At 46.3% G+C, this 19187-nt stretch overlaps 1 protein-coding gene across 2 annotated transcripts; it reads left to right on the top strand.

Annotated features, from left to right (window-relative positions):
• The first annotated feature begins 2418 nt into the window (after positions 1 to 2418).
• On the top strand, positions 2419 to 17148 carry VDAC2 (voltage dependent anion channel 2). Of its 2 annotated transcripts, none has more exons than XM_084795876.1 (10): positions 2419 to 2565; positions 2973 to 3031; positions 4025 to 4093; positions 5095 to 5144; positions 10115 to 10267; positions 10359 to 10411; positions 10899 to 11126; positions 12032 to 12182; positions 15443 to 15500; positions 16785 to 17148. In XM_084795876.1, exons 2-10 carry the CDS (start codon positions 2998 to 3000, stop codon positions 16874 to 16876), a joined length of 888 nt encoding a protein of 295 aa, XP_084652002.1. In that variant the 5' UTR covers positions 2419 to 2565; positions 2973 to 2997; the 3' UTR covers positions 16877 to 17148. The 2 variants fall into 2 exon arrangements, with proteins under 2 accessions (XP_084652002.1, XP_084652001.1); XM_084795875.1 differs by lacking the exon at positions 2419 to 2565 and adding an exon at positions 2623 to 2788.
• The last annotated feature ends 2039 nt before the right edge of the window (positions 17149 to 19187 follow it).

The following is a 19187-nucleotide window of genomic DNA, read 5'->3' as shown; positions in this document are numbered from 1 at the left end:
GAAGCAGAGGCAGGTGAATCTCTGTGAGTTCGAGACCAGCCTGGTCTACAAAGCGAGTCCAGGACAGCCAAGGCTACACAGAGAAACCCTGTCTTGAAAGAAACCAAAATAAATAAATAAATAAATAAATAAATAAATAAATAAATAAAATAACAAATAGAAAAAGGGGGAGTGGAGTTGTAGCTCAATGTTAGAGTGCTTTTCTAAACATTAGTTTAATTCCCAGCAGTACCCCAAGAAAACAAAAACCTCCTATTTTTAGAAAGGGTTCTTCTCCATAGCTGGGAAAGGGGGTACCTGGACAGGCCTTGTAGGATCCTTACACATTCTTTTTTTTTTTTTAAACACATTCTCTCATATTATATAATACTCTGTTTGTTCATTTATATTTTTTTATATCTGCCCAGGCTCATTCAACCTAAACACAAAAATCAATAATTGAAAAAAAAAATCAGTAATTCACCTTGGATGTTTGGGCTCTTCCCTTTGGCTTGTGTGCCATATAGAATCATGATCAAATAAATGAGTTAGGTATTTCTCTTGCTAACCTGTCTTTTATATAGGAGTGTCGGCGATGTCTTTATGATGAGAAGGAGTCACATCTTTTCTACCCCCATAATTGTAATTGTTCGCTTAGGCGTAAGTCTGTTCCCAGTGGCCATGAAGCACTGCCCTCATACTTTACAGAGTAATGCCTCAGACTTGTGTCAGAGAGAGTGATGTCTCTAGGGATCAAAAACGGCGACAGGTAATCCATACTACAAATAGGCCCTGCTCTAGGTAATTGAGGTTACTAATTTAGCAGACTGAATTTTTCTGGCAGGTGGTGTTGTGAGACAGTTGGGATGGGGAGGCCAAACTCCACCATGAGCATCAAACCGCCAGCAGACAGCTTGGGCAGATGACTCTCCCCCCCCCCCCCAGCCATTGCACACCAGCCTGCCTGAGCTGGAGTGGAGGGATGAGTCGGGTGCTGCAGCCTGCTCGCTTACGCACAAAGACTCTTCCCAGTTAACTTTTTACAACACAGTCCCAGCTGTGAGCAGGCAAGGTTGCTGGCCAGCCTTTGCTCACGGCAGAGAAACAAAGCAGTGTATAACTTTTTTTTGTTTTGTTTTGTTTTTTGAGACAGGGTTCCTCTGTGTAGCCTTGACTGTCCTGGACTCACTTTGTAGACCAGGCTGGCCTCAAACTCACAGCGATCCGCCTGCCTCTGCCTCCCAAGTGCTGGGGTTAAAGGCGTGCGCCACCACCGCCCAGCCCAGTGTACAACTTTAAACTTGGGTTTTGGGTTAGGGGAGCCCACCTAGCCATCTTTCCCCTGGTTTAGCAGGGTGAAAGCTTAATGATACTTGAGCAGAGGTAGAGTTCGGGGACAAATGAGTTCTGTCTCTGTGTGCGTGTTTGGTGTCTTTGCTTTCAGCCCAACTGTGTCGGAATGGCAATAGAAGATTGTTGAACATCTTTTTAGAGATGAGGACATTGAGGTACACGGGCTAAATTATTTGAGTTTATTGAGGTGAAGCCTCAGTTGTCTCCGTTTGTATCTTCTGTATGGGTGGTGTGTGTATTATGGGTGTGCACTCTCATGCCTGAGGAGACTAGAGACTACTTTTCATCTTACTCCCTTCAGACACAATCTGTTACAAAACTTAAAGCACACTGCAGACCAGCGTGGTAGAGGGCCCTAGTGTCCTTGTTTCTATTTCAGGGGCTACTCCTAGCTTTTAATGTGGGTGCTGGCAGTCCGAGCTCGGGTCCTCCTGCTTGCCCACTGATCCTTCTCCCCAAAGTCCCTTTCCTATATATATTAGCTTGTACGTTTCTTTTTTCCTCACGTTGTAAATGAGCCTCAAACTGGGTGAAATCGCCCTGCCTTCAGGAGCTGGGATTACAAGTACAGGTTCCCAGGACTGGCTGCTTTCTCACTCTGGCACATCTAGAGATCTCGAGCGCAGCATTCTAATGGCTGGTCAGTCGACAGGAGTACAGTCTCTCCCTTATCTTTCCAGGCCTATCTTCCAGGAGAAGCTTATTTCCCTAACTGCAGCATGGCTTCTGCTTGTGTGTAAAGTTATCCCATGTATGGGTAGGAAGGAGGCTGCAGGAGCGCAACCCTGAGGCTCTGAGAGTGGAGCCCACTGAGACCCGCACGAGTTCGCTCCCTTGGAGCCTAGCCCAGTTCCACCAGGGGAGGACATTGCGGTGAGCGGTGAAAGGGAGAGGGAAGGGCGCAGATGCTGCAGTGAATCTCACTCCTACTTCCGTGGACCTTAAGTCCGGGAAGAGGCTGGGACACTCAGAAGGGACACGGAGGAGATGCACGTGACCCTGCGGGGCCCCACCCTGCCGAGTCGTGACTCGCGTGGCCACTCCCATCCTCTGACCGCGCGGGTGCCGTTGCGCCGCCTCCGCCGTTCCCCGGCCCTCACCTCTGGGGCTGCCCCGGACAGTGCCTGACCCGAGGCTCGTAGCTCCTTCTCGCCCCGTCCCTGCCAGACGGTCCGAGACAGCTCATCCTGGGGGACCGCCGTGCTGTCGACCCACGTGGCCACTCCGGAGCAGGTGGGAGTGGGCAGCGGGCGGCGCGGCAAGAACAGGCGCGTCGGACAGCCTGGGCGGCCAAGGCGGGGTCCTGGCTGGGGGAGGCCAGGCTTGCGGCTGGGCGCAACGGTGTCTCCTTCACTTCGCCCTCCAGCCTCCGTGGCTGCAGCGCAACCTCCATATAGCGGAGTGGCCTCAGCTGCGAGCCGAGTGGTGGCGGCAGCGTCCTTCAGGACACCCTCAGGTACTGTGGCGCCTGCCTCACGCCCAGCCTGGGGCCCTAGGCCAAGCCGGCCGCCTGAGCGGACCTCGGGGCGGCCCTGCTCCTCTAAGATGGCCGCACCATCTCCGGTCCCTTGCTCTGCTGTCCGAGATCCCCGGTGGGCCCTTTGACCGTCCTCTGACCACACTTCTTATCCCTTCTACAGATCACCTTTCCCCCGCGGCTTCGCCATGGCGGACTGTTGTGTACGGACATGCCCACGGCGTAAGTAGCGGAAGAGATCTTTGCGCCATGGGGCTGCTCTGTTCCTCTTTAGAAAACCATAGCTGCTCCCGCCGCCACCCACATGCTTGCAAGGACTTTGAAAGTTTGCCTCTTTGAGCATCCCCTAAGGCTTACTGCCACTCCTGATGAAGGACAGGGTGCTGGGGTGCTGGGCTGTTGGGTTGCAGATAGGGGGCTCGCGCCCGGGGCGTTGGTCCTTGACCGTACCCACCCTCTGCTTTTGGATGTGTCATTTACAAATCTGAAAGCAAAACAAACTCCTAGTGGTTGAATTCTACCGTGGGGGAGAATTAGGTAGTCACTGTGCATGAGGAAGTAGTGCTCGTCCTGCTTGCAGAGATCGAGTGCACTACAAGGTCATTACACGTGTTCCTAAGGGCGTGGATGTGCATTGTAGAATGAATGAGCCGCTTCGGGAGCTCAGATTCCTTGCGGTTGAGCCTCGCTTTTAGCGGAGGACTTGGGAGTCTTATGAGTGTGTTTAAAGTGATACTTAGTTGCTGTAGACAGTTGACTGAAACATAGATGGTTGTATTTTACCCCCTATGCCTCAAGATGTCAGTTCCTAGAGCGTTAAGTTTTCATCTCCTCTCCTGAGTATTGTTTTTGTTATTGGAAGACCGAGTACCAAGAGACTTGTTAGGGGAAGATGGCTAATCTCAAATTTTCGTTTTTATCTCAGTTAAGTCAGTCAGTGCCCTCGAATTCTGGCACGTGTGTGTACACTTGTGCCAGCCCTCTTAGACTGTAGACACTAAGGTTAGGAATTAGAAAGGCTTCTCACTGCCCTTAAAGAAAATTGGTAGTAATGTCCCAGATTTATATTACCACGTAGCTATTTAGAAATACACTTTTGTTATGGATGGCTACTTAGAGTAAATTTTATTGTAGTTCTAGTGGCATCAAAACCACAGCTCCCATTGGATTGCTTGGTCCAGTCACATTAACTGTAGAATGTTTCCTTTTTACCAGCAATGTGTATCCCTCCATGCTATGCTGACCTTGGCAAAGCTGCCAGAGATATTTTCAACAAAGGATTTGGTAAGGACTTTTTTTTTCTTTTAATTTTAACTTTAAAAGAGAAAATATATGCTTATATCCCTTCAAAAAATTGACTTTGTCTTTCCAGACTGAATATCTTCCATTAATGCTTCTGCCAGTTACGTTTTAAGTTAGCTTGCTCCACTGTTACCCCAGTTGGTGAGCTTAGGTCACAGCTGATGAGCTCTATTCTTATAAGGGAAAAGCTTGTACTTGGGGTTTTGCTTTTTTCCAGACAGGGCCTCTGTGTAGCCTTGGCTGTTCTGGAACTCTATAGACCAGGCTGGCCTCAAACTCAGATCCATCTGCCTCTGCTTCCCAAGTAAATGGATTAAAGACATGCACCTCTACTGCCCAGAAAAAATACTGTGCTTTATTCTCTCTAGTGGCAGCTCAGGCCTTGGTTAAAAGAGCTGGCCCGAGTTACTGTTTTAATTTTGTGGTTGTGATGCCTGGTAGGGGTGAAACTTAAGAGTTGTGGGCATTTTAGAGTAAATTTAAGTGTTCTTGAAAATAGGATTGCACATCTGCACATCCCCCTTTTGGTGATAACCCTTTTGGGATAACTGTCCTAATAGTGTTTCCATAAACAATAGGCTATTTTTGTTTGTTTGTTTGTTTGTTTTTGTTTTGTTTTTTGAGACAGAGTTTCTCTCTGTGTAGCCTTGGCTGTCCTGGACTCACTTTGTAGATCAGACTCTGCCTCCCAAATTCTGGGATTAAAGGCATGTGCCATCACACCTGGCAATAATAGGCTATTCTGAGGAAGTGATTTTCTAATTTAACATTTAAAAATGTTGAAAAGGATGTGTTGGAGGTAGAGCCAGTTACCTGCCAGCACACTGGGCAGCAGCTTGCTGCCTTAGAACTGGTTGCTTTTTAAATGTTTGTTAGTACACTTTTGTTCCCTTGGACATTGGAATTGTGTTAACAGTGATGTCAGTAATGGCCATACATCCTTACTGTGCAGGAATCTGATCTTTGCTCTGTATTTTTTGCAGGCTTTGGGTTGGTTAAGCTGGATGTGAAAACCAAGTCATGCAGTGGTGTGGTAAGTGACTAATAGGTTCTCTTGAACCTTTTAATTTTGTAGTCCATAAATATCCTCAGATGTTTTCCCTTAGGAATGCAGAGTTATTTGTTCTGAGTGATTTACATGTAATCTGATTTGGCTTTGATAGTTTCTGACTTTTGTGTTGTTTTGTTATATTGCTGTGAATATATGTGTTACTATGATTGCACAAAGATGTTGGGAAAGACATTGGTTATTTGGGATTGTTTACTCAGGTCTATTACAAGCTTGAAGGCCAGAGGCCTATTAGACTCCTTAACCATTTCTCTTGAGTCCTGTCACAGTCCTGGGCTTAATAGTGACTTGTTCATTTGACCACACTGATCGTTTAATGTAATGGCTGTATTCTAACAGTCATCTATGGAGATTTTTCCATATGTCTGTCCTGACTTGAAGTCTCTAAAGAACTTACTGTTTTGGTATGTGTTGATGCTTCCCAGCTGTTAAAAAGGGTTAAAGTACAATATTGTATACCTTTTCTTTCTCTAAAAAAGGTTTTTGTTTTGAGACCGGAGACCGTGTATTATGATTACTGGACACTGTAAGCATGCTTTCTGAATATAACTGGTATTTAGAGTTGTCTTTGGTGGAGCTTCTTTCTTCTTTTTTGTTGTTGTTTTGTTTTGTTTTTCTGAGACAGGGTTTCTCTGTGTAGCCTTGGCTGTCCTGGACTTGCTTTGTAGACCAGGCTGGCCTCAAACTCTTTCTGTCGTTGAAGGTTGAACCCAGGGCCTTAGATTGCTATTGCTAATCTTTATTTTCAGCCTATTGGTTTTAAGTATGTTTGTGCATGTATGTTATCCTAAAATAAACACACCATTCTTGTCTTTGTTTGTTTGTTTTGTTTTGTTTTTTTGAGACAGGGTTTCTCTGTGTAACAGCTCTGGCTGTCCTGGAACTCGCTCTGTAGTCCAGGCTGGCCTTGAACTCACCATTCTTGTCTTTAAAAAGCTTCCTTTCAGACTAGGAGTGTAACTTAGTGGTAGAGTGCTTACCCAGCTACAAAACAAACAAAGCACCCTTTCTATTGGGAAGACAGACTTTAAGGTGAGAATAATCAAAGACTTGTATCAAGCATTAGATTTATAAGCCAGACATTCTTGTGGGAAAGGAAAGGCTTATTGTAAAACAGCTAAAAAGCCTTGTGGAAGTAAATTTAAGATCTTGAAGGATATATAGGAATTGGGTTAAAGAGAAGACGTTTATACTTTTGAGTAAAATTGAATAGTTGTAGGACTGATGCTATAACACAAACCTACCACAGTTAAGTCATGTTAAGGCCTTCTTTCTTGAATGCAAAAATGTTCAGATTACCCAAAATGCAGAAAATAAGTTCCTAGTGAGGAGTGAATTGCTTTATTGTTGGTTTCATCTGGCCCAGTTCAACCCACAGGCTGATGCTGGCCTTGTGTCCTGGGCCTCCCTTGGCCTACATTAGGCTGTTCTAGGTCTCAGACTGATGGTGGTAGGTGGCGCGTGGGTCATTAGTCACCATCGTGCAGGATTAAAAAGTGCTGCCCATACACAGCTCCCGTTTAAACTGTTGGAAGGACACGCTTCGTATATTGTTTCTGCCACTTTGTGGGTTCTTCTTTTTCCCATCCTTTATCTCCCTCCACACACACCCCTCCCCCAGTTTCACCCCGTAACCCTAGATAGAAGAGAAAGGATAGAGGGAGAGGGGCATTAGGTCCCTGAATCTAATTTCTTTCTTTTTATTTCTTCTTTGACCACTGCTGCTAACAAACTGCACCCAACCTCCCTAAACAACCAGCAACCACTGACCCTACCTTGAATTTATCTATGAAGAGTTCCCAGAATTCCAAACAATCCCAGAAACTACCTATAGTTGGCAAAACCAGGCCTCTGCTAGAGCATCACGGTCAGCTGTGATGGACAGTGCAAAGCAACCACACATCCCTACACCTTGGATTAAAACGAAATCATCTTCTTATATTTATGTGTGTGTGTTTTTTTCCAAAGAAACAAAAATTTAAGAAATCTCAAAAATGTTACTACAATATGTATTTAATGTTATCCCATTGTTTGATGTGCATGCAAAGCTACAGAACTCTCACTCTCTCAGTTCAGGCGGGTTATCTGCAGTAGGCTGAGAAAATAGACCTCCAGAAGCTAAGTGTGTTCCTCAGGGTTACTCATTCAGCAAAAGACCTCAGGCCACATATCAGGATTCCTAACTTTATATGAAATGATATTTCTTCTATTTATTTTGTATACAGTGTTCTGCCTGCACACCAGAAGAGGGGACCAGGCCTCATTATAGATGGCTATGAGCCACCATGTCGTTGCTGGGAATTGAACTCAAGACCTTTGGAAGAACAGCCAGTGCTCTTAACCTCTGAGCCATCTCTCCAGCCCCTAATGTTTCCTTTATTTTACTTTTATTTCGTTAGTATTTCAAGACAGGGTTTCTCTGTGCAGCCCTGGCTGTCCTGGAACTTATTGTAGACTAGGGTAGCCTTGAATTTAGATATCTGCCTGCTTCTGCCTCCTCAGTGCTGGGATTAAAGACATGTGCCACCATGCCTGGCAGTGTTTGACATTTCTTTATAGGTATCACAATTTCTGATAAACAAAGATCAATTTTAGATATAGCTTTAAAGTGGCTAGAGTGTAGAGACATTGATACAGAAACCATAAATCAGAACTCTTCTCTTTTTTTTTTTCCCTCAAGACAGGGTTTCTCTGTGTAGCCTTGGCTGTCCTGGACTCACTTTGTAGACCAGACTGATCTCAAACTCACAGAGATCTGCCTGCTTCTGCCTCCCGAGTGGGATTACAGGCTTTTGCCAACACTCCAGCTCATAACTTTTGACAGGCTGTTTAAAAGTTACATTTTAGGGTTGGAAGAATGGCTCAGTGCTTAAGAGCCATTGTCTGCTCTTCAGAGATCCTGGTGTTCAATTCCCAGCAACCACATGGTGGCTCACAACCGTCTATACTGGGATCTGATGCCCTCTTCTGTTATGCAGATGTACATGCAGATAGAGCACTCATATACACACATACATAAAATCTTTTACAATGTTACATTTTATCTTGGGATATTCCACTCACAGCCTAGGCTACATAGAGAAATCTGTCTCAAAAAACCCAAAAAAGAAAAAAGAGCTGGGTGTGCTGGCGCACGCCCTTTAATCTCAGCATTTGGGAGCTAAGGCAGGCGGATCGCTGTGAATTTGAGGCCAGACAGGTCTACAAAGTGAATCCAGGACAACCAAGGCTACACAGAGAAACCCTGTCTTAAAAAACCAAAAAAGAGAAAGATTTGTTTTTAATTTAAAATGTTTTTATTTTAGGTGTGTGAGTGTTTGCTTATGTATGTGTCTTTATGTACCTGGTGCCAGTGGTGTCAGATTCCTTGGAACTGAAGTTACACATAGTTGTGAGTTGTCTTGTGTATGCTGGTAGCTTTGAGTCCTCTGCAAGAGCAGCAAGCGAGTTTACTTGCTGGCCAGTTCTCCAGTTTCAAGCGTAAGCTGTTTTTGTTTTCTGTTTTTTGGTTTTTTGATACAAGGTTTCTCTTGTACCCTTGGCTGTCCTAGAGTTACTTTGTAGACCAAGCTGGCCTCGAACTCCCAGAGATCCACCTGCCTCTGCCTCCTGAGTGCTGGGATTAAAGGCATGTGCCGCCACTGCCCTGCACCTGAGCTTTTTATTGTATTTCAAATTCATCTCTATTATTTTTCTGCTGACAAATGACATAAACCAAGTGTAAAGGAATCAATAAAGCTTTACTTTTAAAAGTATTTTTTTTTAGTTTATGTGTATGGTTTTTGCCTCCATGTGGATCTGTGCTCCATGTGTGTGCAGTACCCCCACAGGGGCCAGAAGAGGGCAGTGGAAACCTTGGAACTGGTGTTGCTACCTTGTGGATGCTAGGAACCAAACCATGTCTCTACAGGAACAAGTGCTCTTAACTACTTAGCCATCTCTCCAGCCCTTCCTACTGCTTAAAAAAATGAAAATATGGTGAGTTGGGTGAGGTGTGGTGAGGCACACCTTTAACCCCAGCACTAGAGAGGCAGAGGCAGGCAGGTCAGGGCCCCCTGGGTATAAAGGGAGTTCTAGGCCAGCCAGGGCCACATAGTGAGACAGAAAACAACAACAACAAAACAGCAAAAAGAAGATATGTAAGGTGTTTGGAAAGGCATGAAATGTAGTAAAACAGAGGGCCTTGAGCGATGGCTCGGGACTTGAGAGTGGGTGCTGCTCTTACAGAGGACTCTTTAGTTCATTTCTAAGGACCCGCATGATGGCTCACACCTGCCATAACTCCTGTTTCAAGGAAACGACTCCTCTTGCCTTCTTGAGTACCTGCATTTGGTATTCACATACATGTACAAGTTAAAGATAGAGCTTTAAGAAGAAAAATAGAAGCCGGGTGGTGGTAGCGCATGCCTTTAATCCCAGCACTCAGGAGGCTGAGGCAGGGGGATCAACATGAGTTCGAGGCCAGCCTGGTCTACAGAGCTGGTTCCACGACAGCTAGAGCTACACAGAAAAAACCCTGTCTTGGTAGGAAAAAAAGAAAGAAAATGGATTATTAAAGAACTTAAATTTTACTTATTAAAAATTTTCACATTTTGTGTGTGTGTAATATGTGTATGTTCAAGTGCACACGTCACAGTGTGGTCACGGAGGTTAGAGCACACCCTGCTGGGGACAGTTCCCTCCACCATGTGGGTTTTCGAGATGGTCATCAGGCTTGGCAGCAAGCCTCTATACCTCGTAAGCTGTCCCATCAGCCCCGTGTATGTAATTTTTATTGAGTAGTTAGAAAAGTTAGGGACGTTCTGATGGTGGTCACTTGGTCAGAGGTTCCTTGCCACTGTGGTGCTTGCTTAGGAAGTAGACAGTGAGAAGCTCTAGGGTGGATTCTTCCAGGCTTAGCAGTCAGCTCATGAAGCTGTGTGTTGTCTTGTTAGGAATTTTCAACCTCGGGCTCATCTAACACAGACACTGGTAAAGTTAGTGGGACCCTGGAGACCAAGTACAAGTGGTGTGAGTACGGCCTGACCTTCACAGAGAAGTGGAACACGGACAACACTCTGGGCACAGAGATTGCCATCGAAGACCAGGTAATGGTTCACAAACTTGTTTTCCTGTTACTTTTTACTTTCATATTTCAAAAAGGAAATAACTGAACATAATTTTTTTCCTCTAAAATAGATTTGTCAAGGTTTGAAACTGACATTTGATACTACCTTCTCACCAAACACAGGGTAAGTGCTGCTGTTTTGATGAGTCTGCTCCTGGCTGCTGCATGCTGCTGCCGCCTTGCTTTCAGAAATAGGGCCTCTTTTTGTTGTAGCCACCCATGCTCATTAAGTGTTTCTAGGGCCTTCGTGACTGCGAGTTCTACCCAGTGCTTCTGCTATGATGGGGCAGGCCCGTTGCTCCTTGTGGGCTTCCTTCCTTCCTTCCTTCCTTCCTTCTTTCCTTCCTTCCTTCCTTCCTTCCTTCCTTCATCTTTTGAGACAGGGTTTCTCTGTGTAGCCCTGGCTGTCCTGGACTTACTTTGTAGACCAGGCTGGCCTCAAACTCACAGAGATCCGCCTGCCTCTGCCTCCCCAAGTGCTTCGGTTAAAGGTGTGTGCCACCACGCCTAGCTCTGCAGTTTGTTTAAATCTCTTTCATGCCCACTATGTTGTATTATGTGTATAAGTCTTTGTCACTGGCATCAGTTTCAAACCAGTCTCCTTTTTCCAGAAAGAAAAGTGGTAAAATCAAGTCTGCGTACAAGAGGGAATGTATAAACCTTGGCTGTGATGTTGACTTTGATTTTGCTGGACCTGCAATCCATGGGTCAGCCGTCTTTGGTTACGAGGGCTGGCTTGCTGGGTACCAGATGACCTTTGACAGTGCCAAGTCAAAGCTGACAAGGAGTAACTTTGCAGTAGGCTACAGGACTGGGGACTTCCAGTTACACACAAATGTGTAAGTATTTCTTATTGGGTATTGAGGATGGTGTGTGATTTCTTTTTAATTTTTTTTAAAAAAAGATTTATTTATTATGCAGCCTGGTCTACAAAGTTAGACCAGGGCAGCCAAGGCTAACACAGAGAGGCCTTGTCTGGAACAACCCCCCACCCCCACCCCCACAAAAAAGATTTATTTATTATGTATACAATACTCTGCCTGCATTATATTTGTAGGCCAGAAGAGGGCATCAGATTACATTATAGATGGTTGTGAGCCACCATGTGGTTGCTGGGAATTGAACTTAGGACTTCTTGGAGAGCAGTCTTAAGCTCTGAGCCATCTCTCCAGCCCTTTTGATCTTTTTTAATTTGAAGGCTTTCTGTTGACATGGTTGGTTCTAAGGTGCTTCTTAGAAGCATATAGTGTGGGTACCAAGAGTAAATGCACCCGTTGTTGGGCTTACGGTATTGTATACCTTCAGAGGAGGTGTTAGACTGGCAGTCTGCCTCCAGTGTCTTTTCTGGCACAATGAGCTATGATGTGTTAGGTCATGGGTTGACAAGACTGCCTTAACAGCTATGCATACGGTGCTTGGTGGGCTGTGGTGCTTCACATCGTTAATCCTAGCATTTGGGAGGCTGAGGCAGAAGGATTGCCGTGAATGAATCTAGTGTGGGCTACAGAGGAAGACTCACCTTGTCTCAGCCGTGTCAGTAGAACGTTATAGACCACCACGAGGATGCCATCTTTTCCCACCCCTCAGTTCTAGGGAGTGAGCCCAAGGCCTGCACAGTAGTAGGCCTTCTGCCACTGTGGTACCTGCTCAGTTGTAGTAGTGGCTAGGAGTGGCTTAGTATTACCCTGTGCCTTAGAAGTGGTTACATTGTCTATTCTAGATTCTAATTCAAAATATCTTATAGCAATAATGGGACAGAATTTGGAGGATCAATTTATCAGAAAGTATGTGAAGATTTTGACACTTCAGTAAATCTTGCCTGGACATCAGGTACCAACTGCACTCGTTTTGGCATTGCAGCTAAATACCAGTTGGATCCTACTGCTTCCATTTCTGTGAGTACTTCTTCGGCTTCAAGTGGGGTCTTTGGTCGTGGGAATTACTCCGGCTATATTGGATGGTGTGGAAAGCTTGCCTGGGATTCACACAGTCCATGTTTTCAGATGCACTGGGATTAGAATTAGAATGCTGCTTTTCTTATATGGAAGTTGTGATAGAGGTGTGACTTTCAAGCTAGATTTTGTGCTGGTTTGGATGAGAATGTTGCCCCCATAGGCTGATATGTTTGAATGCTTGGTCCCCAGTTGGTTAGATGGATTAAGAGGTGTGGGCTTGGGCTGGAGAGATGGCTCAGAGGTTAAGAGCACCACTGGCTGCTCTTCCAAAAGCCCTGGGTTCAATTCCCAGCAACCACATGGTGGCTCATAACCATCTATAATGAGATCTGGTGCCCTCTTCTGATGTGCAGGTGTGCGTGCAGGCAGAATATTGTATACCTAACAAACAAACAAATCTTGAAAAAAAAAACAGTGTGGGCTTGTTGGAGGAGATGTGTCACTTGAGGCTGACTTTGAGGTTTCAAAAGCCCAGCCATTCCCAGTTAGGTCTCCCTGCCTGATGCCTGTGGATCCCTGCAAGCTCAGCTGCTTCTCAAGCACCCTGCCTACCTGCTCGCCTGCTGCCATGCTTCCCACCATGATGGTCATGGAAGCAGGAGCCCTGAATTAAATGCTTTCTTTATAAGTTGCCTTGTCCATAGTGTCTTACCACAGCAATAGAAATAACTTAAGAGCTGGGCATGGTGGTGCACGCCTTTAATCCCAGCACTTGGGAGGTGGAGGCAGGAGGATCTTCATGAGTGTGATGTGTGGGTTTGAGGCCAGCCTGGTCTTCAAAGCAAGTTCAGGATAGCCAAAGCTTGAAACCTCCACCCCACCCTCAAAAAACAAACAAACAAACAAACCCCAAAACTAACATAATCCTAGGTGCTTGTTCACCTCATTTTGAGAGCGTCTGGATTAGTTGTGCTAATACCCTGGAGCCCCCAAGCCTGCCTAAGCTCTCGGTAGCCAGGGTTTGGAGCCCTGGACGACTTATATTTGTGTTGGGGATAATAGTACTTTCTTTGACTTCATTTTTTTTTTTTTATGGTTTATGAAATACTTACCTGAGAGTTCACTGGTCTAGCAGCATTTTTACAGATGAAGAGATTCACATTTGGCAAGAAGAAAGACTAAATGTTACTTACTGTTGGTGGTGGGGTGAGAGGGGGAGTAAAGCCAAGACTAGACCCAGTATTTGATTTTAATCCTGCCTGGGGTGGTTTTGTTTTTTGTTTTTCCTGAGACAGGGTTTCTCTCTGTAGCCTTGGCTGTCCTGGACTTACTTTGTAGACCAGGCTAGCCTCAAACTCACAGAGATCCACCTGCCTCTGCCTCCTGAGTGCTGGGACTAAAGGTGTGGGGCACCACGCCTAACCTAGGGTGGGATTTTATTTTTCCCTTAGGTCAGACTGTTGCCTAAAAACCTGCACCTCCAGGACTTACTCCCTGCTCTTGTAAGGGCAAAGTGAGATGGCTGGCCAGTCTTGTCTGACTCTTGGCTCTCTTTCCTGTTTATGTCTCTAGTCATAGTGCCTTTCGGTAGAAGAGTGAGTGTGCTGTGAGGGGCAGGAATTGGATTCTGTTTCTGGTGGATCAGCAGCTGTTACTGTCTGTCAGGGACTGTCTGTACTATATGTACTGGGGATGACAGGAAGTTAACAGTCCAGGAGAGTTATTTCTGTTACATAAAGTACTCTTGATCCCCAAAGGCAGTATGTTTTGATACCTTAAACAGTTATGTTTTAGCTCTGTCTTTGTTAAAACATTTGTAATCAGAGATAGTGTGAAAAGTATCTAGTGCTTTTTGGTCTGACCAGTGACTTGCTACTGTGTCTTAACTGCACTGTGTTCAGCCAGGGTTCTCTTTTACATGAGTGTTCACTTCAGTTGTATGCTTGTGGCACCATAACAGATTGTATGCCAGCCGGCAGAAACACCTTTCAGCTACTAGTCTCCATGGGCTCCGTGGGATGGTGGCTTGGGACCTATGTGTGAATGAGTGACTGCTGACAGCCACTGTGGAAACATGCAGCATTTCCCACCCAAGTAGAGCTGCTGATGCCCCAGTGGAGTAGCGCCAGAAAGAAGCATTAGCTTCATCTAGATTGTGTTTTGATATTATAAGAATAGTCACTCAGTCATTCCAGATCTGTTGTTCCCACAGCAAGCTTTATCTTTATACTGGATTGGAGCCCAGGATGCTGAAGAGCCTAGTTGCTTGGCTAGGCTCTGGGGTTGAGGGTAAAGCGCTCCCCCCTACCCCCAAGGCATATTCATGCTGTGGCCTCCAGGCTGCATGTGTCCTGTGTAGCTATGAGTATGGCCCAACTCATTTGTGGGCAACAGCATCAGGATGCAGTGTAAAGTTTGGATACCCTTGCTAGCATCTAGGTGGCTTAGTGAAGATGTGAGCTAGTGCTAGGAGCAGCTGCTGCTGCTTATATTTGCCCCTCAGCATTTCTCTGGGCTCTTGAAGCTCTGTGGCCTAAATCCTAAATTGTTGGGGTCTATAAGGAATTGATAAGCCATGCTCTATTGGAGCTTTATCAGGCCCTAACTAGTTACATCGAAAATCTAGCAGCTTTGAATATGAAGTAAGGATGTGAGGAAATGGCCAGACATGGTGGCGCACGCCTTTAATCCCAGCACTCGGGAGGCAGAGGCAGGCGGATTGCTGTGAGTTTGAGGCCAGCCTGGTCTACAAAGTGAGTCTAGGATAGCCAAGGCTACACAGAGAAACCCTGTCTCGAAAAACAAAACAAAAACCAAAAAAAAAAAAAAAGAAAGAAAGAAAAGAAAGGATGTGAGGAACGAATTAAGTTGTGGGGGGTTTGAGGAAGAACCCTGGACGTAGTGATGTGTGGGTCTAGGCCAGGGGCCTATAAACTCCTCACTGCATTTCAGAGATGCCTCTCACCTCTAGTGAGTCTGGCAGGCGGCATCAGCCACATTATCATGCTTTTGTGAGTTATGCAAGGGTGAGTTTTTTTGAGTCATTTTTATGCTGTGTGGATCATGTGGGGTCTGTGTCCATATCCTAAAGAGTGTTGTTGAGCCTGACTGACAGATTCTTAAGTGATTTGGTGTTTGCTTAATACGTGATAAGTTTTAGGGTCCTATTGAGTTAAAGTCACAGGCCCCATATTTCAATGATGGGGAATACCCAAGAGCTTTTCTCTTCCTTCAGAAATGTTTTTTTTTTCTCTTTCTAGGCAAAGGTCAACAACTCTAGTTTAATTGGAGTGGGCTATACTCAGACTCTGAGGCCTGGTAAGTATTGTTGATGAAGTAGGATTGTCTTTACAGCTCCCCCCCCCCCTTTAAAAAAGAGTCACTTGCAGGGCAGTGGTGGTGCACGTCTTTAATACCAGCACTTGGGAGGCAGAGCCAGGCGGATCTCTGAGTTCGAGGCCAGCCTGGTCTACAGATTGATTCCAGGACAGCCAGGTGTACACACAGAGAAACCTTGTCTCAAAAAACAAACAAACACACAGTCAACTTTAAGAGTGTGGTTGTTTGCTTGTATGTTTGCACACTGGAAGAGGGCATTTGGTCCCATGGGACGACATATGCAGATGGGTTTGAGCTGCGGGGAATTGACCTTAGGACCTCTGAAAGAGTACCCAATGCTCTTAACTACCAAGCCATCTCTCCAGACCCATTTTTACATTATTTTCAAAATTCCGTCTTTTAGTTTATTATTTTGTAAACCTTTCAAGCCCTACATAGTGGGGCTGCTATTCCTTTCCTGGGACGCTGCAGGTTATCATGACCCCGCCCCCTCTTTGCAGTGAGTGGGCTGCTCTGAATAAGCAAGGCTCCACCCCTCACCTTGAACCATCCTGTGGTTCCCCACTGGTGTATAAACACTGTCTTAGAGCATAGTTCACTTGAGCTTCCCTGGTCTGTCCCTGCAGTCCCTCTAGGTGGTGGGTACCAGAGCAGTGTCACACTGGGGAGTCTAGGTCATACACAGATGCCCACCCACTAGATCTGAGATGATGGAGAAGTCTGTGTTTCTAGTGGGCTCTGGAGCTCACAGCGGCTTAGAACAGTCCATCAGCAAAGTCCTAAAGCACTGGCAGCCCAGCTTTCCTAGCAGGGACCCTGCTTCCTACACCTAAATTGTGTTTAGATGTTTTTTAAACCTAAAGTAAAGCGGAAGTGACCACTAAAGGGCCAGCCACTGATTATACTTACCACAGTGACCACTAAAGGGCCAGCCACTGATTATACTTACCACCCTTCTTAGCTTAGCACTCACTTAACCTGGTGTGCAGTTGTCACTTGTCTCCAGGTGCCTCTTTCTAGGGCTCAGTTATGACCTGGTCTTCAGTGTTGTTTAGTGTGGGTAGTACAGTGGACATGATTGTGGCTTTTAGAGCACTTTGAACTGGTGTATTAACTAAGATGTACATGTGCCATCAGAATTGAGCAGCTCTGTTCACCAGAACACCCTCTGCTGCCTGGAATTACACAGCAGCTGCAGCTGAGGATGGGCCTGGCAGGGCTGAGTGGTCTCAGGCCCGTCATGGTGGTTTGCTTTGCTTTCAGGTGTGAAGCTTACGCTGTCTGCTCTGGTAGACGGGAAGAGCTTTAATGCTGGAGGCCACAAACTTGGGCTTGCCTTGGAACTGGAGGCTTAATCCAGTTGAAAGAAACCTCTGGGAACGGATATCAGAAGATTTGGCCTTAATATATTTCCATGCGACCAGCAGGCTCCCCCTTTCCCCAGAAGGTGATCACATCAAAGGATGATTAAACACGAGCTGTATTTTAAGAATGTAGACAGTTACCTGTGGGCTGGTTTCTAGTTGTCAGGGCTGCCGTCGTGCGGCCACCTAGACACTATTTAAATGTATTTAACTGTTAAATGTGCTACCCACCAATGATGAAATAGACGTTTATGAAAACCGTGCCATGGTGTGCATGTTTGTTTTATGTTTCTTTAACATTGACTATTGTACTGAATGACATGGATTAGTGGATGTTTTAAGATGAGGTAAAAGATTTTTTTGTTATATTCAACCATCATTAGATTTACTTTGGTAACCCCAAACATGACAAATTATGAATAAAACAAGTGTACATAACTAATGGCTCCACGTATGTGCAGTTACAGATTGGCCAGCTAGGATTTCATCTCCTCGGTTAATACTTTTTTCTGGTGAGCATTTTGCTCTTTACCTAAATCTGTGCAGCCAAATTCTCTGTGTCCCTAGCATAATTCCACGAGGTCTTTGAGACTATAATAAAATATGAGGATACATGCTTTTACACTCTGCAGTTTCTAAGTTTGTGCAAAATTATAGTGAATCACTTTTCATCTCGTGGATGCTGAAGGGAAATGCAGTGGTGGTGCTGAGTGGTCAAGCAGGCCTGCCCCGCCCTGCCCCAGCTACAGAGCGAGGAATGGGTCCTGGGAAGGCAGATGGGAAGGGGACAGAGTGAGCCCGTGCAGTGACGGGCTGAGAGGAGGAAACGCGTGCCAGCCAGAAGTTGTTGCTCTTTTCTCTAGACAGACGCTGAAAGGCTGAGCTGAGGTCTGGGGCATGGGACAGCCCTTTAGCCATCACCTGGTGATCCACATAACCCAGTGATTCTGGTTGGAAAAGCTTCCCAGGGAGAGTTGTCAAAGGAGGGAAAATGAAAGACGAGAGAAAGGCCAGACAAGGGTCACCTATGGCATAAGAGGTGGAAGTTCAGTTGGAAGCTTGCGAGGACAGCTAAGAGAATGGGGGAACTTGCGACTTACCCCACAGAAATAGTGCAGGTCACTGCCCTGCGGTCTCTGGATGACCTGGTGCCCCTCAGCTAACAAGTGCACCTCATGTTTGCTCAGTGCTCCAGGCTAGTATACACATGTGGGTTAGTAGTTACGAGAAATGCTCATCAACGTCACCTGTGTGTACTTCAGTATGTATTTGTGACTTAGGGAGGAAGGGCTGGGCTGAGGGCTGTGAACACGTGGGGCTGTGGGGCTTGGACATACTAGTTGTGGCTTATACAGCTGCGCTTGCAGCGGCCTCCAAGTGTGCTTCATTCACCTGGGCCTTAACCTGTAGGTGGCAAACCTGTGGTGTCCCAGGAAGTGCCCCTTCTGCCTGAATTCTTGAGGCAGTATGCATGCAAGGAACTTTACCTACCTTCTAGAGCAGCAAAGCTCCTGGCCGCAGGCTGGCGCCTTCCACTGCCCTCCTTAGGACAACCCTGGGCACCTGGCCGCAGGTTGGCGCCTTCTACTGCCCTCCATAGGACAACCCTGGGCACCTGGCCACAGGTTGGCGCCTTCCACTGCCCTCCGTAGGAAAACCCTGGGCACCTGGTCGCAGGTTGGCGCCTTCCACTGTCCTCCATAGGACAACGCTGGAGAAGGCCCAAGTTGTTGAGGTGCTTCAAATAGGTCTGCTGCCTACTGTCCTGTCGGCCTACACCGTTGGCATCGGTTCCCTCCCTTAGGACTGGGGGTGGAGGGCAGGTAGAAATAGAAGCCAACCTTGGGTGTAGGCCAAGGTGATGGCCACTGATCAGGGCTTGCACTGCTCAAGTGAGGCAGGGAGGCAACAGCTCTGAAAACATGAAAAAGTACCCATGACTAGGCTGGGCTCTTTTTCCAAGACAGGGTTTCTCTGTGTATCCTTGACTGTCGTGGACTCACTCTGTAGACCAGGCTGGCCTCAAACTCACAGCAATCCGCCTGCCTCTGCCTCCCAAGTGCTGGGATTAAAGGCGTGCGCCACCACCGCCCCACTTAGGCTGGGCTCTTGTAGGGCCCGTATCTTGACAAGGTGTAGTCCCTGCAGGACCTTGCAGCTGTGGCGTATGGCTGGGAGGCGGGAGACAGGATGAGGCCATCCCTTAACCTAGTCCTCTGAGCCTGTTGCAACTCCACCCAGTGTGTACAGCTGGGACCGGTTATTGACACTACCCCATCAGATAAGATCACAAGCCTTGGTG

Source organism: Acomys minous (genome assembly GCF_964271855.1).
Source record: "Acomys minous genome assembly, chromosome: 9".
Taxonomy (NCBI): Eukaryota; Metazoa; Chordata; class Mammalia; order Rodentia; family Muridae; genus Acomys; species Acomys minous.
This window is presented reverse-complemented; position numbering and strand designations above follow the sequence as displayed.

Bases quoted from the DNA above. Each gene is read 5' to 3' on its own strand.
- VDAC2 (XM_084795876.1), top strand. From the start codon at position 2,998: ATGGCGGACTGTTGTGTACGGACATGCCCACGGC. The intron at 3,032-4,024 runs GTAAGTAGCGGA...CCTTTTTACCAG, and splicing joins TGTACGGACATGCCCACGGC to CAATGTGTATCCCTCCATGC. The intron at 10,268-10,358 runs GTAATGGTTCAC...CCTCTAAAATAG, and splicing joins AGATTGCCATCGAAGACCAG to ATTTGTCAAGGTTTGAAACT.